The sequence below is a fragment of the Cibotium barometz genome, chromosome 58 (genome assembly GCF_041138505.1).
Source record: "Cibotium barometz isolate CiBa-2024 chromosome 58, ASM4113850v1, whole genome shotgun sequence".
Taxonomy (NCBI): Eukaryota; Viridiplantae; Streptophyta; class Polypodiopsida; order Cyatheales; family Cibotiaceae; genus Cibotium; species Cibotium barometz.
Window position 1 is genome coordinate 30,889,430 of NC_141103.1, and position 27,839 is coordinate 30,917,268.

General features: G+C 42.6%; 1 protein-coding gene across 12 annotated transcripts in view; it reads right to left on the reverse strand.

Moving 5' to 3' along the window:
* Window positions 1–14,615, reverse strand: part of LOC147606157 (transcription factor HBP-1a-like) — a 56,262-nt gene extending 41,647 nt beyond the window's left edge. For 3 of the 12 annotated variants that reach the window (XM_086792722.1, XM_086792721.1, XM_086792728.1), the window contains exons 1-4: window positions 14,540–14,615; window positions 14,252–14,353; window positions 13,943–13,999; window positions 2,038–2,121 (exon numbers count right to left, since the gene is read on the reverse strand). In XM_086792722.1, coding sequence (XP_086648848.1) covers window positions 2,038–2,121; window positions 13,943–13,993 — 135 coding nt within the window. In that variant the 5' untranslated portion in view covers window positions 13,994–13,999; window positions 14,252–14,353; window positions 14,540–14,615. Of the gene's footprint in view, window positions 1–2,037; window positions 2,122–2,212; window positions 2,294–13,942; window positions 14,000–14,251; window positions 14,354–14,539 lie in introns of those variants that run through there. The other 9 variants (XM_086792725.1, XM_086792723.1, XM_086792727.1 and 6 more) reach the window with 5 other exon arrangements.
* Between the last annotated feature and the right edge of the window lie 13,224 nt (window positions 14,616–27,839).

Below are 27,839 nucleotides of genomic sequence, written 5' to 3' on the forward strand. Positions count from 1 at the left end.
ATATGACAAATATTCCTAGAAAAAGGTATTACTTCTGTACAAATTTTGCACTGATGATGATGCCAGTGTGTCACTATGTACTCCAGCACAAGGCATACGTGACACCCTCTCTCTCCCTTGGGCCTTAGCCTCTCTCAACTCTCTCCTTCGAGCCTCTCCCTCTCTCTCTCTCTCTCAAGCGTTGTACTTTTGTTTGTAACTTTTTTCTAATGGAATTTTGGCTTGTAACCTCTGACCTAGCTTTTTTTTTTTTTACTTTCAATTTGATAATCTATAAATTTATCAGTGTTTTTTTTTTACCATACTTACCGTATCATATTCCAAATTTTCATATGGTACAGTAAATTCCCGTAAGGTATCGTCCCGCCAACAACTATGTTCTTGATACTCTACACCCAAAGCTTTAACCGTCCTTGGATATAGCCTAGAAATAATTTGCCATGCCTTCCATGATAGAAAACGTTACCTTGCCCCCTTGGAGAAGAAAGGCACCTTTGATGGGCTGATTGCCAAGTAGACTTGACCTAATCTGCATGCAAACTAGTGCTATATGCAAGATCTATGCATGGAATCCTAGCGCACATGCACAAAACTTGTCGTAGATGCAAAAACGCAAACCCTGATTTAGTTGCAAATGCAAATAATTTGTTGAATGCACTTCCAAGTTCCTACAAACCCTAATGCAAAAACTATTGCCTAGGAAGAACCGAGATGTTCTAATACCAATGTGACATGCGTGCCAAAGGTAGTCATCATTACCACTAAGCACATAGAGATCAATGCTAATTAAACCTGCAAATAGACGATAGAGAAGACCATGTTGACCTAAATTATTGTATATTCTCAAAACATGAATATATACAATGAGTCCACATATCTACACTTAGATCTAAATCATGCATGATGTGCAAACATAGCTACATGCATACAAAAGGTTACTAAGGTTGGTTGTGTTGTTCTCCACTTGTGCATGCACTCCTACTCCATATTCCATGTCTGTCACCACCACAAAGGATCAGGTTCGACACTCTGTTTCTGAATCATTCCAAATGACAGCATCCAAAAGGTCATTAATCATGTTTATATTGTGCCCAACTTGTGTCCCCTCCACTGGTGCACGTCTTGGGCACCTTCAAGCACCTATTATGCTATTAAAACTACCCAAATCGGACCATATTCTACCCCTAATCTTTCCTAAACAAAAGTTGCAAGCGGGAAGCATGTCCATGTCACACTAGCTTAAGGTGTGCATGTGAAGTTGCTCTGCGACACCACAAGTTGTAACGCCTTCGGACAAGGAGACCAAGACGCTTCTGGGTGGGTACTGAACCTTGTGAGACGATAGAAGGATCTACTCATTCGGGAGAGAAAGGGGGAAAAGAAGGGGGGGGAGGGGGGGGAGATGGATGTTTAAGGTTCAAATTGAAATGCTTCATTATGCAAAAGCAAGCCAAGTAAGTTCATTTTCACTCCGTCTTCTATTTATCTCATATACATGCATAGCTATGTATCATGCACACATGCACTACCATTCAGAATATCTCAACCAAAAATCCAGAAGTGACTCAATCACTTCAACTTAATTAATAGCAATAGATGACCTCCTAAATGGCTATATTTATTGATAGGTGTCATGGACATGCATAGCAAGCACCTACAGATAGCGACTGAGAGTAACGTTGTTGTTAGTAATAGGCGGCACTATACGGCTATGAGCGATGTACAGTTGAGAGTAGCGCTGCTGGGCCGCTGGCAGCTGGGGGTGGCACTGTACGGAAGGTGGCTATGGTAGGCAGCAGCATGGGGGTGCAAAGATGACCAGCTCTGCAGCATAGCGACCATGTGCACAGCCATCCAGAGTGGGAAGGTGAGGTGTCTGACGCACATCCATGTACAGCCCTATCTTTCTTCGAAGCTAAAAACATGCTTCAAAGTCTGGTGGTATATTTCTGTATGTCAACTAGAAACCAATATTCTAGACTACCTTAGCGGCCACATTGTCATTAAACACCCATGAAAGAAAAAATTACGACTTACTGGAGACATTGGCAAATGTGTATATGCCCCCATCGGGGTATAAGACGAGAACGGCTCAGGAGCTCCATAAGATGCCATTATGGACTGGAAATAAGAAACAAGAGACATAGTCAAAGCACATTAGTACATATAAGATTTGCATGGTTGAACAATGGTGCAAAAAAGATACTCGTACCTGAAGACATCAATTGTTTAGTTCAACAAAGTAAATATGCACCTATGCAAACTAGTTCCACTACGTTAAGAAACTTTGTAGCTGCAGACAACCAGAAAGGTCAAATACAATGTACATTCAACAAATTTACGCTCATTCCTTCCTCTGCCTTGAGTCTCTCACATGCATCACCAATGTGAGTGCCCCGTGGACATGCTTCCTACTTGCAGCTGCCTCAAGGGCAAGATTCAAGGAAGAGTATTACTGTATATTGCAAAAGATGATCATCTATACACAGGCTCTTGGATGTGAACTTAGATCCTACTCATGCATTGCATATCTATTGATGCTTATCAAAAAGGTTCATGGCTGTCCTCCACTTGTGTGTTGCATGTTCTTACCCCATTCACAGGTTCTTGTGTTGATCCAGATGCCTTGGCTGCATGCCCTAAGCCTTGGCTTTGCAAACTCTATCTTTGAATGTCCAAGAATGAACTTTGACCTCCCTTTTTATAGGGATCTGATGGCAAGTCATATTCAGGTTGACCACCCATTGTCGAGCCATAAAAATCATTATAAAGGTCATTAAACCCTCTGGGAGCATATAGGGCTCTCAAAACTGCTCTAATTAGTCGATTAAGGCTACATCTCTTGTCTCTCTCTCACTAGAGTGGGGGGAACATGTATCAAGGATTGAGCCTTTACACATGAATATTGTCACGTGCATCCCGCACTTGGATGCCACGTAGACATATCTGTATAGAAGGTGCTGGACCTGGGGTGGAAAACTAGTCCCATGTGAGTCCCATGTGAGCCCAGTCCGGGACGAGTCAGCCAAGGTCCCACTCCAGTCGTTCAAGGTCAAGTGTGCATTGTCCTGCACATGAAACATTGCCAGTCCGCGCTGTGAGTCTCCCTCTGGAATGATGTCAGTGGTTCTGTGTATCTGGTATGATACCGGATGTCATACCACTGTATAGACAGTTAGGGTTTGCATATAGGATTGGGGCCATCCCATAGGGCTACCCCAAGGACAAATATGTGGGCATGGGGGAGGTGTAGAACCACCCCCATAGGGGCCAAGAAGGCCTTGGCTGTGCCCACCAGCCATGGGATGGGCTGGAAGGGCTGTAGGCCAGCCCAAGGGCCCCTGGACAGGCAGCCGACAGGGTACCCAGCCCCTACTAGAGGGCTGTAGGCCAGGAGTGGAGCAGCCCACACAGGCTGCCCAGCAGCCAGAATCAGAGGCACATGGTGGCCAGCACCCAGTTGTGTGATGCGCATGATTATTAGCATTAAATGCTGATATTTCAGGTTGTGAGGCTTATTATAGTCAGCGCCTGGTTTTAATCCAGCCGACCAGCAGCCTGGAGGGGTATAAATACCCATGGCATATTTTCAGGTCATTCATCTCATATTTCACCAAGTGCTGAAGCTGATCAAAGGGCCAGGACAGCCGAGGATAAGCTAACGCAGAAGGGGTGAAGGATTGAAGGTCAAGGGCAGAGGATTCTCCTCAGCCAAGAAGGTTCAGGTTCAGTCTTAATGAGATAGCTATATTTATGTTTTCATTCTATTTTATTTTCCATTCCATGATGAGATATGCCATGGACATTATTGTACCACTTTGGTCTCATAGGCCCATTGGGTCTTTAGTAGACGCTTAATATATTTCTTTCTTTCTTTCTTTCTGCACATCTACATCCAGTTTTGTGCGTTAATTTTCGTCGCGACAAGTGTGCTGATTTCTGAGCATTGAAGTTACCAATCTTCCCCAAAGCTTTCGCATGTTACAAATATGCACGTGAGGGGTAGAGCCATGGTATCCTGGATCTCTAATATATAACACCACTAGGCAATGATCAGGTTTGGAAGTTCTGGATGCTATGAGTGTATGTCCTCCCCTGTCGACTTGGGGCCTCTCAACTCGCTGCCAATCCTCATCGGAAAAATCTAGCCCCCAAAAGGCTGCTCCATACATCAAGGCTGGTGTGACATGGGTGTCTAAAAGCCAACCCTTCATCTTAGGCTCTTGGAAATGTCACTCCCACTCAAGTAAGTTCAAGGTTGCATATCCCTTGTCACTTTGGCATGTGTTACGGGAACCATGGTGAAGCGTGGGCCACTGAAAGTGACACCAAGGTAGACATAGGATGAGCCAGGATCCCCTCTGTATGCAAAGCTCAATCTGGATGTGAAGGGGCGAGAGGTGTTGAAGACCATTACCTTGGTTTATACGAAGGTTAACAATGAGGTCCTACTCAGTGAAAAAATCTTGTAAGGCATCCAAATGTCTCCTAGCCCCTCGGCTGAATCTAAAAGGACGACAATGTCATCTGCATAAAGTAGGGGGGATCAATACGCCTCCCAGTGTGGGACCAGCCTTGCCTAATCTATCAATGAAGCTCGAGATCTCATCAATGTAGAGGCCAAAAAGAGTGGGTGATAGAGAGCAGCCTTGTTTCACCCCAATAGTGTTGGAAATCTCTTGCAATGTACCTCTTGGGATCCAATGACGGACTAATAGAGAGCGATGATGCTCCAAACCATGTTAGATGTATCTCCTGTCGACGTTGTAGGAGGTGAGCTCGAGGTACAATATCAAAAGCTTTGTAGAAATCCACAAAGCAGTAATAAATCCTCTAATGTCGTGCTCTGCCCTCCTCAATGAGGGCACGGAGGGTGAAGATGTGGTCAAAGCTCCAAACCATGTCAAATGGGACCACTATCTCCTATAGACATTGTAGGAGGCAAGCTCGAGGTCCAATAAAAAGCTTTGCGGAAATCCACAAAGCAACAATAAATCCTCTGATGTCGTGCTCTGCGCTCCTCGATGAGGGCACGGAGGGTGAAGATGTGGTCAAGTGTAGAGTAGATCCTCCGAAAGACTGTCGCCTGTCTGTCAAAGGCTCTACACCCCTCTCTCTCCTTAAATGAACTGAGCTCCACCTTTAGCACCGATCCATAGAGTTTGGCCAATGTGTGGCCAATCATGATCCTCTTGTAATTATTAGGATCAAGTGAATCTCCGTCTTTGAGGATGGGAGTGATGGTGTCAGCGGACCAAGAGGGTGGAAATCCATCACAAAAGGCTCTATTTAACATGTAGGCTAGTAGGGGTGCCAGGGTATCATCGGCATGTGAGATGTACTCGGCGCAGTGACTCCCTCATGATCTTGGGGCCTCCCATTACATAGTCTACCGATGGCCTTGAGGACCGTGCCCTTGTGAAGGAGGTGAAGGTGGTGGAGGGGGGATCTATTGGTGGAGACACAAGTGGCTGATGGGAGATATGATAAGAGGGAGCGCGCATAGGAGTGCCATGTGTCCGGGCAGGTGATAAGTGTAGGGGGACAATGTTCTCGGAGTTTCCTCCAAAAACTGTTTGCAGTTCGGCCATAGGAAGTGTAAGCCCAACAGCGCGCGCTATGACAGATTCAACCACGTATCAAGGAGATAGAAATATAGAGAAAGAAGATTGAGAGAAGGGTTCAGGGAACTTTGCATAATACACCGTACACGCAAACTCAACGGGCGGGGAACAAACCCCGCCCCCTATTAGGAATTTATTAAGGAACAATCCACGAGCTCGCAAAGCCAAGATCAATACAACAATGAATACAAAGGCGAAAGAAGCTGACAAAAGAAAAAAGAAGAAAGAAGAGACTTCTGACTCAAATTTCAGTGAAGACACCTCAGAATCAAACTCCAATCAACATTTAGATGCCGAAGAGCAAAAGCCCCAAAAGAACAAAGGCAAGGAGCAGGCAGTGGATGTTCAAGAAGAACTGAAGGCCACCTAGCCAAACTTGTCATAACCAGGGTCATACAAAGGGAGAGTGTAGATGAAAATCACACAGCAACCATACACTATTTACAATAGCAACCATACACTATTTACAATAAGAGCCACGACACCACTGACACATGCTTTTACAACACTCGAAACAGGAACCTGAGAGTAGTAAAAAGTCAAGCATCAGCAACAACAGGTTTCAGTTGTCAATCAAGTCACCATGGGGCCTCAAAACAATAGACCTTATGGAAGATCAGGTGAAAGATTTGGACAAAGAGGAGTTTTCACTTCCCAAGGTTCTTGGAACTTGGCTGAAGCTCCCGCTCTCCCCCCCCCTGCTCGCGCTACTGCCTGCACACCCTTCCCCCTTCCCGCCCACGCGCCCTCTCTAAGGATTTTTGGACCAAGCTCTGGGCTAGTTGACAGGCACGCAGGATCTCGACTTTCCAGTGGCTGGTCGCCCACAGGGGCTCTGCAGTTGGCACCTGGCTTGTCTACAGCGGTCTTCCGACGGCCTGCGTCCAATGCGGCCACCCTATGAAGACACAGAGACATTGCCTATGGGACTGCCCTCAGGCGCAACAGATTTGGCTGCGGATGCTGCGCGTTCTGGCCCCCCCCTCTCCAGAGGGTATGTATACGTGGGGTGCCGTTGCTTGGTCGACTTCGTCAGGGCCTGCTATGGGCTATGAGACGGAGCAGGACAGCCAGGCGATCATATTCATTAGGGGCCAGCCTCGCCTTGTTCCTTCACCGGATTTCTCGTCCGCCGGCTGGACACAGGAGAGGGATCTACGATGGGAGCTCCTCAGTAGCCTCACCATCTAGTTCACCTGGAGGGCCCGGTGTTTCAGGGCCTTTGAGGGGAGACTGGAGCCACCAGTAGAGACTGTTCAGGGGATTTGGCAGAAGTTGATCCACACCCTGCGAGGACAGTATGACCGCATCCGGGGCGACTCGGATGAGGCGATCTTGCGGCGCCAAGCCTTTCACACCACTTGGCGCAGCGGCCCCTTCTATACCCTACACGCAGGGTCCCCCCGCTGGCACTACAGGCCACCTGTTTGGCTTTTCCCCCCTCCTATTGTATGATATAGCCCCTCAGTTCTTTGCACTGATACTTGTACTTTTCAGCACCTAGGGAGAGTCTCCCAGGCTGCCTTGCTTGGCTCTCTTCTCTGTTTTCTTATGAGCAGGAGAGGATCTTTTGTAGCCCTACGGGCGTTTTTTATATAACTAATGAAAGGATCTTTTCTCGGAAAAAAAAAAGGGTTCTTGGAACTTGGTGAAGGGACTTGAACTGAAACCCCACCCCTCACTAGCACCTCCTGAAGTCATCCGCTATTGGGAAGCTAGGAATGCCACTACCATAGTGGAGCTCATGTAAGGCCTTCTGCCAAAGTTTCATTCACAACTCGAGCAGTTCCCCTGTGTCTCTGACAAATGGGCACACCTTGCAAAGAGATATGCAGCACGTGATCGCACACGTCACATTGATCTCAAGCATCAAATCCAAAAATTCTCTATTAAAGAGAGGGATGACCTGAAAGTCAAGGTTGTTGAATACCGACGCCTTAACACAGAGCATGCCACCACTAGCTCCGCCAAGTCTTACGAAGACCACGTCATCACATTACTGAACAAGTTGCCACCCTAGTTTCTTTACTTTCATCATACAAACCATTAGTTTAGAACCTATGTCTAACCTATTGAGTGTGAGTGCCAACTCTTGCGCTTCGCTCGGTTGCATCTACATGGCTTGGCAGGCCTAAGGTGCCTTCAGCCGACTGTAGCCCAACGCCAGCAACACCCGTCAGCTCACAAACACGCCAGCCTTCAGCGCAACTTCTCACAACCGATCTCTCTCTCAAACATTCAACGAAAAGCAACGTGCTTTTTTTCTTTTTTCTCTCTCTACAGTACATGCGACTGCACAACGGATTCAGGCCTCTTCCTCATGCAAATCAACGACCCTACTTAGACTACCACCTCCCATCAACATGGGTTTCTTTGATGAAGGAAAACACATACTATTCTGAAATCTGCAGTATGCACAGAAAAAACAGCAAGCTTTTTAACACATACCTTTCTTCGACCTCTTCTTCTCTACCTACCGACTTGCTCGTTCACGAGGTATGCTCTGATACCACTGTCAAATCCCCACGGATCCCCTCGTGATCAATCTTGGTTCGAAACTCGAATTCTGCAAACAAACGAACAAACGAACAACAAAGGGAGTGCAAGCCTGACTCACCTCCCAACCATGACAGCCGTGGGCAAGCCCACAGTCTTGGTTGTCCCCACCGAGCCACGAGCTGAGCTAACTAGGATGACGTACCGACCAATCTCCTCCTCGCGACGTCCCATACCGCCACGAAGCTGCCCTCGCGGGCCTCGAGATTGCTGCCGGCCTCGGCTGCGTAAAGCAAGTGCACGTCTACACTAGATCCAGGCTCCAAGACCATAGAGCTCTCACAAACTCGCGAGACTCTCTATATCCCAATAACTAACCTTGGCCACCCTTTTATAGGCTCTTCGGGCGTCCACACTTGGCCGCCCGCCCGTCCATACTTGGGTGCCCGCCCGTTAGTATTTCCCTAACTCAGCTCGTCAATCAGCCTGCCTAGTTCCAAGCTTCCCCAAGCCTCGAAACTAGTCTTGCATGCGTATAGCACACAGTAGATACACACTGTGCACATGACACTTCTCTTGGAGCGGCTATATGACGTGCAACCAAAGCTCCAGATGACCGTGGTCTCCTCGGATTTTGTCGCATGGCTAAGAGAGGAGTTAGTGACTAGTGCAGATGAGGTCCAAGCCGTTCAACGGCTATGCATGAGAGAGTCCTTTTGGTGCGAGGTGCGAGCCACTGTCATTGCAGTGACTCCCTTGTATAGGGTTTTGTGCATGGCCGACATGGAGGGCTCCACATTGGGGCTACTCACCCACTGCATGCGAGAGGCTCTAGCGGAGATTCATGCGACCACCGTGCTTGATGAGGAGGACCCCGACACTCCTATGGAGGGGATTAGGTAAACCCATGTCCCATGTTTTCAAATCTTGTTTTCACATCTCTTTCTCGTTCCTTAAAGACTTAACCTTAAAGTGAAATTTTTGCATTCTAGGGATCCCACCGAGCCTCCACCCACTCTGCGACGCGATTCGATCGTGGCACTTGTAGAGAGGAGGTGGCAATGGATGCATAGACCTATTGCGGCCTTGTTGCATCCCGCCTACAAAGTACCAAGGCTCTTCGCCGACGAGGAGCTACTTTCCGATCAGGATGCCTACTTGCCAAGGATACTTCCCGTCCACGAGCAAAGAGACTTCCTCCAAGAGCTCATTCGGTATAATGATCAGAGGGGAGCCGCTTTCACGAACCCACTTTGCTTGAGTAGGGAGTCAATGGTCCGGCCACTTTTTTGGTGGGAGTCATTTGGTTATCAAATGGCTCACATACAAAAAGTGGCTTTAAGAGTCTTGTCACAGGTGACTATTGAATATTCAATATATAGTGTATACTCTAGAGTCGTAACTACTAACTAGTTCTTACATTCTAATTTCTAACTCTCTTATTTTTCATAGGATTGCTTTTCGGGGGCATGTGAGAGGAACTGGAGTTCCTACTCACTCATACACACAAAGATACGAAACCGTCTCAGCACCATGCAGTTAGAGCGGCTTGTATATTGCCGTGCTAACATGCGCATGGTGGAGAAGATGCATGACATGCAGATCTCCAAACAGGTAGAGATCTCCAGAGTTCAAAGTTCGACTCATTAATAATGATTTATAAATGCATGACTATAGTCTAATAATTTATAAATGTTTGAACTTTGCTTTCAGGTGAATGTCGACGAGTTCAAGTTGACAGTGGACACTCTGAGTGTCCACAAGGAGCGAGATCCAAATGAGGAGGCCATATATGCCGATCTCTACAAGGAGCTAGAGGAAATTGATCGTCGAGTTTCTCGTACTCGTAGAGGTCGCGTAGCTAGAGGTGACACACGAGTGGGAGGTTGCAGATACACTATTCGGCGCCTTACTTCGACCCCGGAGGCTACATATGTGAGGCGTGGCTCCGGCTCGACTTCGAGGAGCACTTTAGCACCTGCTCTGCTGAAGAAGAGGATGCTTCTATTGCATGCATCAGAGAGCCCGAGTACGATGACGAGGACAATGTCCTTAGCGAGGGCAGTTTTGGGTTGGCCTATGATGATGGAAGCACCTCTAGCGAGGACATTCCTTCCCCTAGTGATTTCTCTGAGGAGGAGGAGTCAGGACTAGTCTCTAGAGTCTAGAGTTGAGACATTTTTGTACTTAGTGTTGTGACTAGTCAGTGATCACAACACACTTTTTTGTATTTTCTATTGTAGGCCGTGGGCCACGACTCTTATTTATGGCATGTTCAGTGTTCATTGTTCATTAGACTTTGCATCTCTAAATGTATACAAATATCTTTTTTTCAAGTGTTTTTAAAAGTGGATCGTACCTCAATCGAACTTATTTTTCAAAATTTAAAAGTCAAGTACCGATACCGTTTTTTCATACCTTCGTTTCGTACCTAACAACTATGTCTATGAGTTGTTTAGGGATCAGTTGGTTGAAGAAATACCCCTCCTCAAACTGACCAGGGATGTCTGCCAGCCATGTCAAATGGGTAAGCAGCATTCCCACATCATGCCACTCATCGGCTCAGGGTATTCTCAAGTTGATTCACTTCAACTTGAGTGGGCAATCCCCAACCCCCTCCTTGAACGGGTCTCTACTACATGCTGACTATTCGAGGTACATGTGGATGTATTTCCTGAAGCATAAATCAAATGCCTTCCAATACTTTACCACGTGGGTTCGGTTGGTCACTAACCAAATGGGCGTCTCCATTGGGATTGCTCGTAGTGACAATGGTGGTAATTTTATCTCCCATCAATTTGATGAGTTCTTGGAAGAGCAGGGCATTCAACGCTAGCTCACCTCCACCAACTCCCCCTAGCAAAATGGAGTGGTCGAGCACAAGAACCGAACCATTATGGATATGGCACGCTCCATGCTCTTTGCATTAGAGTTACCTGAACGCCTTTGGTCAGAATCGGTCAACACTACAGTGTACCTTCTAAAACGTTGCTCCACGATCGTTGTCCCTCACAGGACCCCATTTGAGGCATTTTATGGCGAGAAACCTATTGTTTCCCATCTCCGTGTCTTTGGTGTCGTGCTTACACCCATACTCCAAATGACACGAGGGGCAAGCTTGAGCCGAGTGAGTTGCTCATTTTTGTGGAGTACTCTTCTGAATCAAAGGCTTACAAGGTTTTTAATCCAAGATCGAACAAAGTCTTCGTTCGTCGAGACATTGTCTTTGATAAGTAGGACTTACTTCGACTTCTGCTACCCATATCACCCAATCAAGATTCTCCAACCGTGCCACATGAACCCAATTAGTCAACTATTACTCCACCACTTGAGAAGCCTTCCTCCTCCCGACAACCACCCAAGGACCCTTTACCCCGTTGGTACCAACAGACCATGCGGGATTCAAGCATGCTTTCCTGCAATACCCCCTTCGACAATCCTCATCGGTCCACCAGGCTCACTCCTTGTGCCTCATTTACCGACATCATGGAAAGAGGCAATTAAACAACCAGCCTAGAAACACTCTATGGAGCAAGAACTTGAAAGCATTGATCGTAATGGCACGTGGTCCCTTGTGGACTGCGCTCATCATAAGGTCATTGGAACCAAATGGATCTTTCGCACCAAATTTAAAGCCAATGGTACCTTGGACAAGTACAAATCCCGGCTTGTAGTGTAAGACTTTCGCCAAAAAGAAGGCATTGACTTCCACGAGACCTTCGAACCTACAGCTCGAATGACGACAATCCATCTCTTACTCAATCTGGCTACACACTACAAATGGCCAGTCTACCAAATGGATGTCAAGAGTGCCTTCCTAAATGGCATTCTCGAGGAGGAAGTCTATGTTGACCAACCTCCGGGCTTCCTGCTCCCCAGGCACGAGAAAAAAGTCTTCCGCCTACATAAAGCTCTTTACGGGCTTAAGCAAGCCCCTCGAGCATGGTATCATTGCATCGACAAATTTTTATGCAACCAAAATTTTCAACCATCTCACTGTGATCCCAATATCTATATCCACACAGATCAAGGGATGGTTTGCTACCTAGTGTTGTATGTCGATGATCTAATCATCTCTAGCCAAAGTGGCCGATATCATGGCATAGCTGAGACGAACGTTTCAGATGACTGATCTCGGTCTTCTCTCGTATTTCCTTGGCATGGAGGTGGTCAAACATCCTAATGGTATCTTTGTATCACAACAAAAGTATTGTCTTCAACTCATTACTTCCTATTTTCCTAATGGTGCTATTCCTATGGCCAACCCACTAGATTCAACCATCAAACTTACAAAGGAAGAGGACTCACCACCACATGAAGAGTGAGCCTACCAACAAGTGGTTGGGAAACTCATATGGCTCACAAACTCTAGACTTGACATTTCCTATTGCCCATCCATCTTAAGTCAATATTTCAATGCTTCGAAGGAGCCACATTGGAGTTCAACGATGAGAGTTGTTCGCTATCCAACGGGTACCTATATGTTTGAACTTCACTATAGTCATGGGATCCCCCTGCATTGTTACACGGACTCCAATTGGGCCGATGATATCGATTCCTGACATTCTCGTGGTGGTTATTTGTACTCACTTGGATCTGGCCCTTTCTCTTGGTCTAGCAAGAAGCAGGATACCATTGCAAGTTCTTCAGCTGAGGCTGATTACCTGGCCCTTTATGACGCCACCACTGAGACTATGTATCTCCGTCAGCTTCTTGAGGAGATGTGAGTTCCCATGGACACCGCTACTACCATCTTCATCGACAATCAGAGTGCAATTTCCCTCGCCGGCAATCCTATTTTTTCTAACAATACCAAGCATGTTGCTGTCCATTTTCACTTTACCAAGAAAGAGGTTGAGCTTGGTACCATCAAGCTCCAGTACATTCCTACGACGGACAACCATGCCGACATTCTTACAAAGTCCATCAACCAGCCCATCCTCAAGCATCTTCGCGAGCGGATCAACATCGGTCCTCCACCATCACCCTTAGCAGCTTAAGAGGGGGACCATCCTCACCATTCGGATTATTTATCATTGTTGTAACGGGCGCATGAGTCGGTGAAAACCCCATGAAGGCACTACTCATGTGAAAACCCACTGCATAGCATTTACCATCTGGCATACCCTTTGCATAGCATTCTGGTTTTTGTGTTTGGGGCACATGTATGAATGAAAACCCAAAAGGGCATTCATGCATGTGAAAACCTCTTGCATTGTGGCATTGATCCAGTACAGCCCAAACTCAAAAGATGAAGAGCACATGATCTACACCTGCAACAACCAAACCCCACATTTCTTCATGTTCCTCTTCACCCACTGACCATCTTCCTCATCTTCTTTCATGGTCCGCTTTTGGCCTGAGAGGGGGTGTGTAAAAACCAGCCCAAAAAGGGCATTTTATTTGATATTTTTGTCTTGTGCTGCTTCGGCATATGGGGAATCGGGCCTCACCCTTCTATGAGGAGAATGGGACCAGCTGGCGCTAGCCCTGGACCCACATCTGATCAGAGCAGCAGAGGCATGGTGGGTCAAACATCAATAGGAGAAGCAAAGTGGATCATTAGATTGCAAAAAAATCTTGCTTCTTGGTAGGCCAAAACATTTATCACAGGCTATGAATTCATGCAATCTAATGATTCAGAACTTTGCTCAATAGGCCTGCAAGTGTGCATGTGTACACATGCGTAGAGACATCAAATTCAGATATTATGTATGATGTCTGTGTTTGCATGCATATATGCGTGCATACATGCACACTTACACATGTGGAAAATTCAAACTGGACGGGAAGGAAAGAACTGTATATGTAAGTCTACGTACAGAGCTGCAAACCATTGACTTCAAGTGCATTGACGTCCCCATGCATCTCATCGACGTCTGAATAAACACAAGTCCAGACATTGAATATTTTAAAGATAAACCATCTTTAATTAAGTCTATTACTAGACAGCACTCAGGAGGGGCATGTAAGCATGCCAAATCAACATGCATACTGAACATACATGCCTAAGAGATCATTATGGTAGGGAACACCATACCCCCCCCCTCCCTCCAAAAAAAGAAAAAGCATACCCAAAAAGCTCAGTTTTACTGCGACCCATATGTGGGATGTAACAAAGAACCACTCACCAATTAGAGAGCTTATGATTAGAAAAGCACGAGAATCCGCTGCAGTAGGGATCGCCTTCAAGCTGAGGAACGGCTGTACAAGAAATTTGGCGCCGAGATGAGCTGAAACACGAGGGGCGACAAAAGCCCAGTTTATCGTTTCTGCACACAAGTTCTCGAAGAAGAAGCATGGAAACCCTAAAATGCCCTAACGCGGGAAAACAGACAATCGGCTCGATGTTGATCATGGGAGTTTATTTGTTTATTTGAACGCAAAATATTACGCGCGAGAGGGCTGCTGCTGCATACCTGGCAAGGTTCCGCGGAGAGCAGAAAGAATTCGGCCTCCACGCTGGATAGAGAATTTCACATAATAATATGCACATATATCTATATTTGTAATTTTGTCGGTTAATTTAACAATTTTATGCACATATATCTATATTTGTAATTTTGTCGGATAATAATATATGCACATATATCTATATTTGTAATTTCGTCGGCTAATTTAACAATTTTATGTATCTATTAAAATTTATTGTGTCTTGACCCTTTCACACGGCCATATAACACGTGTTTCAAGAGTCCTATCAATCACAATTCACATGAACATATACGTGTTTGAATTGCATACTTCTAAAGAGTTTACTAATGCACCCTTGTTTTGAGCTTAGGCCACAAGTGATCCTTTAGGTCCTATGCCTTTCGTAGATGTATAAATTGCTAGCGTGCCATCCCTTGTGGGCTACAAAGGCACAAGCAGCTCGGAAGATAGCTCCCAAGATCTTTCCTTTGTAACCCAAGGTCTTCTATGTAAGAGAACATATAACATGTAGCTCAGCACAATTGACACTACATCATGAAATACCAACAACATCTTACGCAATAGATGAGAAGACTAGAGCTCTATTTGCTTTTGAGTTCAAAGATGGTGCCTTCCTGCACAGCAATATGTTTCGAATACGGGAACTTGAATGGTGTATAGAAGAATATAATAGTGGCTTTAGGAAAGATGAGGGAATACAGTACCTTCTTGTATAGACTTACATAGAGCTCTGAGCGGTCCATTATGCACATTATTAGACATCCAAATGGGGTAGTCATCCCATACAACTAGCTCCAACCACTAGTATTCCTCTTCGGACCCTTACATCCTTGGTGAGCTTTTAGCCTCATCGAAGATTATCTCAACTCTCCAAGCTGGCCTCACAACCACCGAACAATGTGTTAAGGTCTCATCTCTCTAGTCATGAGCATGGTTATGTATGCTAACCATTTGGTGGCATCCCTTTAGTCATGATCACGTTTATGTATGCTAACCATAGTCACATATGACCATTTGGTGGGGCTATCCAACCAAGATGTGAGGCACCCTCCTATACTCCTCATAAAGGGGTGCAATTAGAGCAAGTTAGGGTCTTAAAGATGCCCAACACAAGCAAGCTTGCAAGGCTATCTCCTAAGAAGCTTGTGTATTCACATTGATTTTTTACATTGTATGCCACTTCCCCTAATAATTATTATCTTAATACCCACCCAACACAAGCAAGGCTGTCTCCTAAGAAGCCTGTGTTGCCTCATCCCCTAATATTTATTATCTTAATACTCATATAGATGCCTAACACGAGCAAGGCTATCTCCTAAGAAGCTTGTGTTGCATCATTATTTGCATTGAATAAGTTATAGGATACAACTCTTAAAACCATAATTTCAAGACTAGAAGGTTACGATTGGCTACTCTTGTAAGCATGCACTTAAGGCATCCCTTGTAAGGTTTAATGCTATGTACAAAACACAAGAAACATGAAAAAATCCCCTAGACCAATGGCACTAAACACACTTAAACTAGATGCTATGTTGTGGCAACTAGCTCCTAAACCTATACCTACTCCGTGAATTTTACAAAGTTGTGATCAAACACCCCTATGATGTGATTACACTACATCTAAGCTTATCTCACTTGAGCACAACCTTCCAAATTTCACATATCTTCCAAACTAAATGATCCCATGATGTGATTACACTACATCTAAGCTTATCTCCCTTGAGCAATACCTTCCAAATCTCACTTATCTTCCAAAGTAGATGCTATGTTGTGGCAACTAGCTCCCACAATGCTTCCAAACCTATACCTACTCCATGAATTTTACGAAGTTGTGATCAAACACCCTCGTGATGTGTTTACACTACATCTAAGCTTATCTTTCTTGAGCACTACCTTCCAAATTAGACATATCTACCAACAATCACCAAAACATCTCATTATGTATAATTAAGCCAAGATGTCAAGTGTTTGGGCTACTCAAACATGACATGACAAAGAGGGCCTTGCAAGCACGAGTTAGCCAAATTCTCAGCATAAGATACCAAGGGAGGAGCATTGATCTAACAAACACCCCCCCACACACACACACACCCTTCTCAATTTCCACCTAAAGGTGAACAAACATCATTAAGTGGCCCCCCAAATAGCTTGACGCTCTACAAAGATCTATGTGATCTAGCATCCATGTGTGCATAAACACATTATTTTTTGTGAGATTAGGCTTAGCATTTGGTATAGACTTGAAATAGGAGAGCTCGTGGGTGAGCCTATATAAGCATGTACTTCTATTTATTGATAAATGAGAACTTTGTGATTGCTTTGTGGATGGAATATATGCTTATTTCATTTGTGTTAATGCATGTTTAGCATTAATCCGTTCACTTTATGTTTATGATTAGCACTACTAAGTATAATAGCATCTTTGTGTAAAGAGCTCTCATCCACTCTAATGTTGTATACTACCATGTGATGTTGCACAACCTTCACCACATGAGATGGTATTTCATTCATGAGAGAATTAGAACATGTTATAAAGTAACGAGGAAAGTTGCATAAAACATTGTCAAAAGAGTAGTCTAAACATCTAAAGTGTCTAAAATAGAATCCACAAATAGAAACTTGGCTTCTTTCACACAAACATAAGCAAGTGATAACTTTTTTTTTCTTTTCACTTGGCTCACGTCATGTCTAGGTTGGTAGGCTCACACTTGTGGGCTTCACATCACATTTGGGGACTCACATATGAATGGTCTCGCACCTAGTGGTTCATGCCTAGTGCCCCCATGCCTGGTGGCTTCACATCAGCAAGCCTTGGGACTCACATCTAAATGGTCTCACACCTGGTGCCTCATGCATGGTGTCTCACATATGGTGGCTTCACGTCACGTTTGGTGGCTCACGTCACGTTTGGTAGCTCACGTGTTTTTGGATGAATTAAGGCCTAGTGAGCTAGGTGGGGCAAAGTGGGTCCTTCTGCCTATGATAGGGTTGGTTGAAGAATTATTGAGCAACATTAAGCCATAACTCAAGTTAAATGGGGTTATGTCAATAGCCACCTTGAAAGTAGTTTGTGAGAAGAATGCAAGGAAGAACGTGAGCTTAAGCTCCTTGCAAAAGCAAACAAACACACACACAAGAGTAGACAAGCACATAAGAGAGATGGATGGTTGAATTTTATTCTATTCTCTACAACTAAAACATAAAGAGATAAGAGCACATACTATAAGGGAAAGTACTTTCCTACTATAACATACAAAGGTTAATCCACAATGTGAACATGAATTTACATTATAATAATTATGCCATAACACCAGTACACTAAAGAAGCTATCACACAGCTTGTAAAAACCATTGGTGGCATATCGCCCACCATAATCTCACCAACCCAACGACCTAGTGGTGTAAGTTTGGAAGTTATCACCCAAGTAGGTCATCAATGTTTGCAGCACTAGTTGAGCTTGATATCTCAACACTCCCCCTCGAGCTCAACTCCACACACTATACTCCAAGAAAGTCCTAAACTTATGGAGCCTCTGTACCTAATATCTTTATGAAGATATTAGCCACCTTATCCTTTGTGCTAACATATACCAAATCCACATCACCTGCTAGAACCTTCTCCCTCATAAAATGATAATGTATCATCCTAGCATGATAGACTTATTTGCTAGCTCTATGCTACTCATATTGTCACAATAAATAACAACGGCCCTATCCACATCACCTCTACTATAGAACCTTCTCCCTCATAAAATGATAATACATCATCCTAGTGTGATAGACTAGGTTACTCATTCGCCAGTTGTATGCTACTCATGTTGTCATAACCTAATAAATGGCAATGGCCCTATCCACATACTAGCCCAATCAGCATTTGTATACCCATGTAGTTATACCTCTCTGCTAGCCTCATATAGAGAAAAGTCCATAATCAACAATGAGCTTTATTTAAACATAAAGCCGTTGGTAGATCTCCTGTTTGAGACACTACCAGCCCAAACAACATATGTATATCCATGTAGTTATATATCTCTGCCAGTCTCATAGAAAAGTCCATAATCAACAGTGAACTTTATGTATCTGAGAATCTCTCCAGTCACATCCTCCAAGTGTAGCTTCCTGGGGACCTACATAAATTAACTCACAAGACCAACAACATCGCTCAAATCTAGCCTAGTAATAGTCATGTAGATCAAGCTACCCACTATGCACCTGTACATAGTGGGGCCCTCAAAAAGATCACCTGTATCTACGGAAAGCTTAGTATTCTACTCCAATGGCACTGAAATAGGCTTATCACCTGTCATACTATACTACATGATGTAGCCACTAGGTTATGAGATAGTGATGCACATCCAAATTTTGTGTGCAGGTTACGCAAAGCCTTCCATGGCTTGAAGTAGACTCTCATAGCATGGTCGAGCAAGTTCATGAAGTATCTTGTTACCATTGGATTTCAGATATCCAATATAGATTTTTCACTTTATGTGAAAAAGACAAATAGAGGGATCGTGCTATTAGTCATTTACGTGGATGACTTGATTACCACTGGTGATAATGATATTGACATACGCGATGTCAAGATGCTCTTAAAGTAGAAGTTTGAGATAGAAGATTTGGAACTACGAAATTTTCTTGGTATAGAGGTGGTGAGATCACCTGATGTCATTTTGCTATTATAGAGGTAGTATGGCTTGGACATGGTGTCCAAGCAATTGCTACAGCTTCAGCCCAAAAATAATCCGACATATTCCTTTCATGCATCAAGGCATAAGCAACTTCTGTAATGTGCCTATTTTTCTTTTTTGTAATACCATTTTGCGAAGTCCACATACATATGAATTGTCTCTTGATTTTGTACTTTCTCAAGAAATCACTAAACTCATTAGAGAATTATTCTCCCCCACCATTCGATCTTAGGAATTTGATTTGCATAGCTTTCTCCTTCTCAACCAAGACTTTTAATTTATGCAAGTGAGCAAATACCTCACTTTTCTCCTTCATGAAGTAAACCCACACTTTCTTAGTGGGTTCTCCTAGACGAACATTAAGATTTTTCTGAATCTTATCAAGGTTGTAAAGAATTATAAAAGAGTATACTAAGTACATATAAATTAAGGATATATAGAATTTCAACCTAAACCTTATAAAACCTTAAGGTAAAGGTTACATTGGGATCGAGAGTCTCAAACAAAGCAAGTGTTTGTGTCCAAAAATATAAGAGATGAATTAACTATTGGAGATTGAAGAGAATCTCTAAAGTCATTGTTGTTGAGACCTTAGATGACATATCATTCCAAAACAATTCATCAGATGGGACTTAAATGATATTGGATCGAGTTATTGAGAGGATTGGAGAAACGTCATTCAGACATTCAATGGAGAGTAAAGAATATCTCATCGAGCTTGCAAAGGTTTACTCAATCTTAGTGCATATTTGATGCATCATTGCTTGAGCATGTTTTCAACCGTGATTATTTCCTATATTCATTGTATGTATTGTTGTGGAAGCTTGTGAAGGTACCACATAGGCATGCGTGTTGCTAGTGTCATCCGAGTGGTGAATTTTGTCATGAAGACGGGCATCTATGACCTTAGCGACCGTCGGTGTGCTCTTAACACAGTTTGTGTGATGGATGAGAGGTGGCTCTTCCGTTGTACTTGGGACTTGGACTGAGTGTCAACCCGCAAACAAAGCTCTTGTGTGTTGGTTGGCTGGAGTGTTCTCTTGTCTTAAACGTTTGAACTCTTGATGTAAGGTTTGGGAGAGGCTCACTGATAAACAGTTATTGCCGTGAATGCCTAGCTATCTACTCTTATCAAGACTAGCCACATTGGACGTGTGGTACAAATTGGATATTGAATTTGAGGATACCATATTAGAATTACCCTAGCCTAAAGAGAACAAGGGTCCGTATTTGGTTGTACCATCCTAGGCATCAAGTCTACATGAGTCGACATGTAAAAAATATGACTGTCGATGAATTAACCTTGGCCATGGGTCAAGATAAATGTGACAAGGAAGCCTCCTAACAATGCATAACTTTATGCAAGGAGAGAGTAGTTCGGTGTTCAATATGTAGATAAAATTGTACAAGCACTGAATACTTATATATTGCAACCTAGACCATTACTCTATTACGCATGTTGTAGACGCCTCAAAAACCATGAGACATCCATGTGCAGATATGGTGCTTAGTTACTAGCTCAAATACTGGTAGCTAGACTAACTCTAGCTTTACCAGTACCACCAACCCTCCATACTAGTAATATTGGACCCTCACCCATGCTAGGACAAGGTTATGTAACACGAGGAATGTATATAGAGTACCCGACATGCTTGTACCACCAGTTGTCCTGCCATCGCAACCACCTCCACCAAGGATTACCACGATCAATCAAGTTTTATCGAAGATTTGCTAGAAGAAAGTAAATATTGTCGTGTGAGGCTCAACTAAACCATGACCATTAAAGGAGCCACATGATGTTATTATGCTCAATTTCTACGTTATGCAAGGAGTGATGCCAGTGCCCATGTTTCAGACTCAATGAACCAAGGTTCTTTGACTTCTATCTCAATGATAAGGGTTGGGAATATTGTCGATGCTCTTATAAATGAACCATCTCGCCAAATGGGAAACACATTAGAAAATGGTTAAGGAGGCAAAAACGTTATCACACTAGGCATAAAAACATGTAATGAAGTGAATTCATAGACATATAATGGCTAATATATGTCGAGGCTTCAAAGGTGCATGAGGAGTTTTTTTAAGAATTAGGGCAAAGAACTAGAAAAAATTGTTATCCTTTGGTAAGACACAAGAGAGATCCCAATCTCCCAAGAAGGATGAGCCGTGACTTTCTAGCTCAAAAAGGCACAAGAGGAATCAAGCCTTGGCAAAAGAAGTTGAATGAGAGGCTAAGGGAATTTTGGCCCAAATCGAGGAAAAAGAAGATGATGTAAAGGCATCCTAGTGGGTGTGAACAAACAATTGTTTGCCTTACAGCCAAGTGCTCTAAGGAGGGGCAAGAAGGTGTTTCATTTAATGAATCTAGAGAAGTCAAAGAGGTAGACTTAGTCGAACCTAGGAGGAGCCCAAACCAATGTTGCTAAGGATCTGACTTCGGATGAGGAAAGGGAGCTGTAGACTTGCTAAGAGAATTTAAGGATTTCTTTGCTTAAGAAATATTGCATGAGGTGGTGCACACACAATCCCTACCATAGAAGGGAGTACTGCATAAGGTGGTACAACACACAATCCCTATCATAGAAGGATCAAGACCAACTAGTGGCAAAGGCCTTATCAGATGAATCCCAAATATTGTGCCACTATATAAGACAAGCTTATTGCTGTGGGATTCATTTATGAAATCACCCATTTTCATTATGTTGAAGAAAAATGAAAAGTTGCGAGTGTGTGTAGACTTGAAAAGATTCAGTGTAGCCACACGAAACAATCATTACCCATTGCCATAGAGTTATTGGTGAGAAAGCCTGCAACTTCTTAGATGCTATCTCTTGCTAATAACCCAAGTGTTAACAATTGCACTTATGAGGATCAACATAAGGCCACTGCACACTATGGGTGGCGTATTCACCTATCGAGTTATGCTGTATTTTGAACACATTTTAGAAAGAGTTATCAATGAGAGCCTACAACGTCTTAGATGGTATCTTTGGCTATAACCAATTGTCAATCGCATCTACCAAGGATCAACATAAGACCACTTCACACTATGGGTGGTGTGTTCTCACCTATTGGGTTATGCCCTTTGGACTAACCAATGCTCGCACGACATTTTAGCAGCTTATGTGCATAACTTTCAAGGACTATATATAGAAGTGGTTATAAGTTTTCATTAACATTGTCTGTGCTTATTCCAAGTGGAATGCCCTTTGGACTAACCAATGCCCCTGTAATATTTTAGTGGGATATGTGTATAACTTTCAAGGACTATCTATAACAATGGTTGGTAGTTTTTGTTGATGTTTTGTGTGCTCATTCCAAGTGAAAAGACCACAAAGCTTATTGAAGAAAGATGTTTCTAAGATGTCAATTGTATCGAATATCCTTGAATTTGTTGAAATGCCAATTTTGGGTAAAACATAGGGTTATTATGGGACGTGCAAAGATTTATGGGACATGTTGGGTACTACAGAAGGTTCATTGTATTCTATTAAAAAAATGTAAAGCCATTATATAGACTAATGGTAGTCTTTGATGGACCAAATAATGTCAGCAAACATAGGATGAGATTAAGAAGCATTAGTAGGTGCACCTATCTTAAGACCCCTAAACTAGGACATAATCTTTCAAGTGCATACTAATGCATCAAAATTTTCCATTGAATGTGGGATGGCACAACCAAGGGAACATAAGTTGGACTGCCTTGTTTGTTTTCAAGCTGGTAACTAAATGAAGCTAAGATAAAATATACCATCATGAAAAGATAAGGGTTGGCCATGGTTTATGCAGTAAAGAAATATAGACACTATCTCTTGGCTAACAAATTTATATTTTTTGTGGATCACCAGGCATTGTTATATCTTGTTAATAAACCTTGCACCATAGGATGGATTACACGGTGGTTTCTCTTACTCTTAAAAGTTTAACTTTATAGTCACTCTGTAAGAAAAGGAATGTAACATGTTCTGGCCGATCATATGTCACAAATCCCTAAGGTAAACCTACCACTAGAATAAATGATGATCTCTCAGATGCATGCTTGTTCAAAATTGACATGGTGCCTAATTAGAGTGATAAAATATCTCGATACCTTGCCTATGGTTTTCCATAAGATCAAGCCTTGAAAGAAGATAAGATGTGGCCTATGGTTTTCCATAAGATAAGACGTGGCCTATGGTTTTCCATAAGATCAAGCCTTGAAAAAAGATAAGATGTGGTGGATTATCAAGTTAGTGGCGCCATATCAACTAATAGTAGGACAACTATATAAGCTAAGGTAAAGATGATATTTTGCAGAGGTGTGTCTGAGAGGATGAATTTATAGATGTGTTAGAGGATGCACACTTTAAGATTGTAAAAGGACACTTCGCTAGGGAAGTGACAACTTCGCTAGGGAAGTGACAACACACAGATGGTTCTTTAAGTATGACTATTGTTGGCCAACATTATTTAGTGATGTGGTACAAGTTGCCTAAGGTTGCGAGATGAGTGTCAAGGATTCACAATAGAGGAACAAGATGCCCCTAACCTCAGTTATAGTCAAACAATTTTTTGAGAAATGGAGAATTGATTTTATAGGGCTCATTAGTCATGTCGTATATAAAACCCAATACATCACAATATCGATGGACTATTTCACTAAGGGCTACGAGAAAGCTCGATGCTCATACCACTATTAAATTCCTACATGAGAAGGTAGTTTCTAGGTTTGGATCCCCTTTGGAGCTTGTAGTGACCAAGGGTCACATTTTGTCAATGAGGTGATTGTTCATGAAAGTCTTCATGATAGTTCACAAAAGTCATCACCTTACTATCCACAAGCCAATGGTCATGTAGATAGTACAAACAAAATCTTATGTGGTATAAGACTATCCAAGCTAGTAGAACGGATTGGGAACATACGCTTACAACTACATTATAGTGAACATCATACAAAAAGTGGCAACTAGGTATGTTGAGATTTGTGGTGCAATTGAGGAAGAAAAGGTATGAGTAGAGGACTAGGATCAGGAACATGCAGCCACATCCCACTTTAGACATTATCCCACATGAACACATTTGTAAAAAGAGGTGTATCCTTCTCATATAAAAAGGGTCATTTTCAAGCAATGAAAACAAGCAGCTCTCAAGCCTCTCTCTATGAGTACAAGTTTCCATGCTGTAACCTAATTGTGCTTGAGCCAAGCTTGATTAAGTCATTAGGATCATCATTATGTTATTAATTAGGCTATACCCATCATAGAATTAGTGTTCTTTAATCACAATAATTAGGGTTAAGCACACTATAGCCATGCATGCTTGAGGTGCCACATTCAATCTTTTGACATGGTATCAGAGCCTCCCTCTCCTCTTTGAGTCTCCAAATTATTCTCTCAGCTTATATTAGCTTAATCACTTTAATAATCAAGTAATTAGCTACTAATATTTATCTTATCCATTTTTCCCTCTTTGTGGCCAATGTTGAACTGCTAATTTCTCCTCACCCTTTCAACATCTTGCTAAACCCTTCAAGCCACACCTCCTCCACCTTAGGGTAACCTCACATGTTGGAGGGTTTCATCAATTTCAACCTCCGTTGTGTGATTTCGTTGATTCCTCCACCACAACTGGTTTTCTACGTTGTTCTCCATGTGTGATTCAAATCAGCCAAAATTCTATTAGGAGCTCATAAGCAATGGTATAGGGAGTCTATATCTCAAATCTCATGCTGCCAAATGGTCCACTGAGTAGGCTGCAGCAAGTAATTTATCAGTTGCGTGTTCTTTCCCAAATTGCCTATTTTTTTAGTCATTGAGCTAGAGATTTCCCCTATGCCATTGGTCCTCATCAAGGGCAAGAAGGCTATGCAAAAGACCCATCAAATTTGCTTTCCTCTTGCTTAATTAAATCTTCCAAGAATCAACCCTACTAATCACTATAATTAAGGCTTAATTAGTGTAATTAACAATCAATTAACCATCTAGAGCATAAATTAATGTTATAACTCATAAGTGGGATTGATCTTTGACACTTGCAAATACTCACATGCACTCAAATCACATCATTGCATGTGTTTGAACTTAAAAGTCCACTACATTGCCAATTTGTAAGCAATTAGACACTACCGAGAGTCAAACTCCGGTAAGACCTTTGCAATGGCATCATGCACTATCACGAATGTTGAGAAGTTCTATGGGGAAGGATTTCACACCTAGGCTCCACAAATGAAGTATCTTCTTATGCACAAAAATTATGGAAATTAATTAAGGAGAATGCACCTGCTAATCCAACTAAGGATTATATTGAAAAAGATGAACAAGCACTATCATTAATTGGATTGCATTAGGGCGCCAACCTTATTTATCACGTTGATTTCAAAACCATGGCAAAACAAGCATGGGATGAGTTAAAAATAATATTTGGTTCCAAGGCAAAAAATCAAGAAATCCATTTGAAAATAGAATTTTATGGCTTGGACTTTTATGAGACTAGCACAATTCATAAGCAAAATGAAAAGCATCATGACCTAGTTAGATGGCATTGACGCAATGATAGGGGAAAAGGACACACTTTCCATACTTATACAAAACATGCGAGAGGAATATGGTGCACTAGTGACCACTCTAAATAATTTACCTGAGCCAACATTCGAGGGTTGTATTTCATCGTTACTTGAAGAAGATAAGCGGCTAAAGAATGGAACACAAGCTACCACAAGGGGACAAGCACTCTACGCCAAAAAGGTCATAAAAGAATGCTACACTACAGAAGGAAAGGACACAATACAGACTCAAACACAAGCCCAAATGTGGACATTGCAACAAATTTGGACACAAAGAAGAAGAATGCAGAATGAAGAACCAGGAAGCCAACTACATGGGGTCTTCATCAAACAAAGAGAAGACCACTAATGAGCATTTCTTCTAAAACCAAAGCTACATCGGCAAGCCTCACCACCTTAGTCCATGATTGTAAAAGGTCACCAATGAGTAGACCTAGCCTTTTGTTTTTATCACACATGACCAAGTGATAAGTAGTAAATTATGCACCTAGGGTGGGTGATGACATAGTGTAATACCACACTTGACCACCTTAAGTAGCATGTTACACTAAGGGGGAGTGATGGATCTTTTTAACTCACATCCAACCACCTTGAAGTAGTTAATATATCATGGCACCAAGGGGGAATGTTGAGATTTATGGTGTCATTGAGGGCAAGATATGAGTTTAGGACCATGATGAGGAGCATGCAACCACATCCCTCTTGGACATTATCCCACATGAGCACCATTGTAAGAGGTGTACCCTTTTCATATAAAAGGGTCATTTTCAAGTAATGAAAACAAGCAAAACTCAAGCTTCTCTATGAGTACAAGTTTACATTTTATAACCTAATTGTGTCAAACTTGATTAAGTCATTAGGATCATCGTTATATTATTAATTAGGCTACACCCACCATAGGATTAGTGTTCTTTAATCATAGTAATTAGGATTAAGCACAACATAGCCATGCATGCTTGAGGTGCCCTGTTCAATCTTTTGACAAGTTATACCCCATTTTGGTTAATCTAAAGAGTTGATATCGTTATGCCCATGGATTATGGTTGAAAGACTAATTGACTTGGCAAAATTGGAAGAAACCAAACTGTTAGCCACGCATGGGCTAATTATAGAAAAGCTTTGATGGAAAAAATGGTTTGACCAAGGACAAGGAACTTAAAGAGGGAAACCTAGCATTTCTGTATGGAACGGGGAGTAATAAAAAAAAAAAGCTAAAACTTCTAAGACCCTTCAGGATCACTGAAATTACTCCACAAGGGTCTATCAAAATTGGGACCCTTGGATGGCGTTGAGACTAATGGGTACATTAGTGGGATTAAGCTAAAAAAATGCTATGGACCCTTTACGCATGACATGCTTGCTCAAATCCATAAGAAAAAAAGAGCAAGACAAGGTGAAAAGACTCACCCAAGAAGAGGCTACAATTAGGATCAACAAAGCAAAATAAAATTTATAAGGAAACACTAACAACCAATATGGCTACGCTATCATCCATGGAGGATGAGGAACTTTATATTAAGCCCGAAAGGGTCAACATTCAAGTGTCGATGGTTGGAAACCATAATACGAGTAACATAGCTCTAATTTACATGGGCGAAAGTCACAACTTGATGTCATATGAAACATGGGAAGCTCTGGGTAATAAACCAAACTTAGAACCAATGAATGCAAGTGCTCGTAGTTTCCTTGCTAGTATAGTAAAGGCTGAAGGATGACTGGCAAGCTCAAATCCATAAGAAAAAAAGAGAAAAAAGAGCAAGACAAGGTGAAAAGACTCACCCAAGAAGAGGCTACACTTAGGATCAACAAAGCAAAATAAAATTTATAAGGAAACACTAACAACCAATATGGCTACGCTATCATCCATGGAGGATGAGGAACTTTATATTAAGCCCGAAAGGGTCAACATTCAAGTGTCGATGGTTGGAAACCATAATACGAGTAACATAGCTCTAATTTACATGGGAGAAAGTCACAACTTGATGTCATATGAAACATGGGAAGCTATGGGTAATAAACCAAACTTAGAACCAATGAATGCAAGTGCTCGTAGTT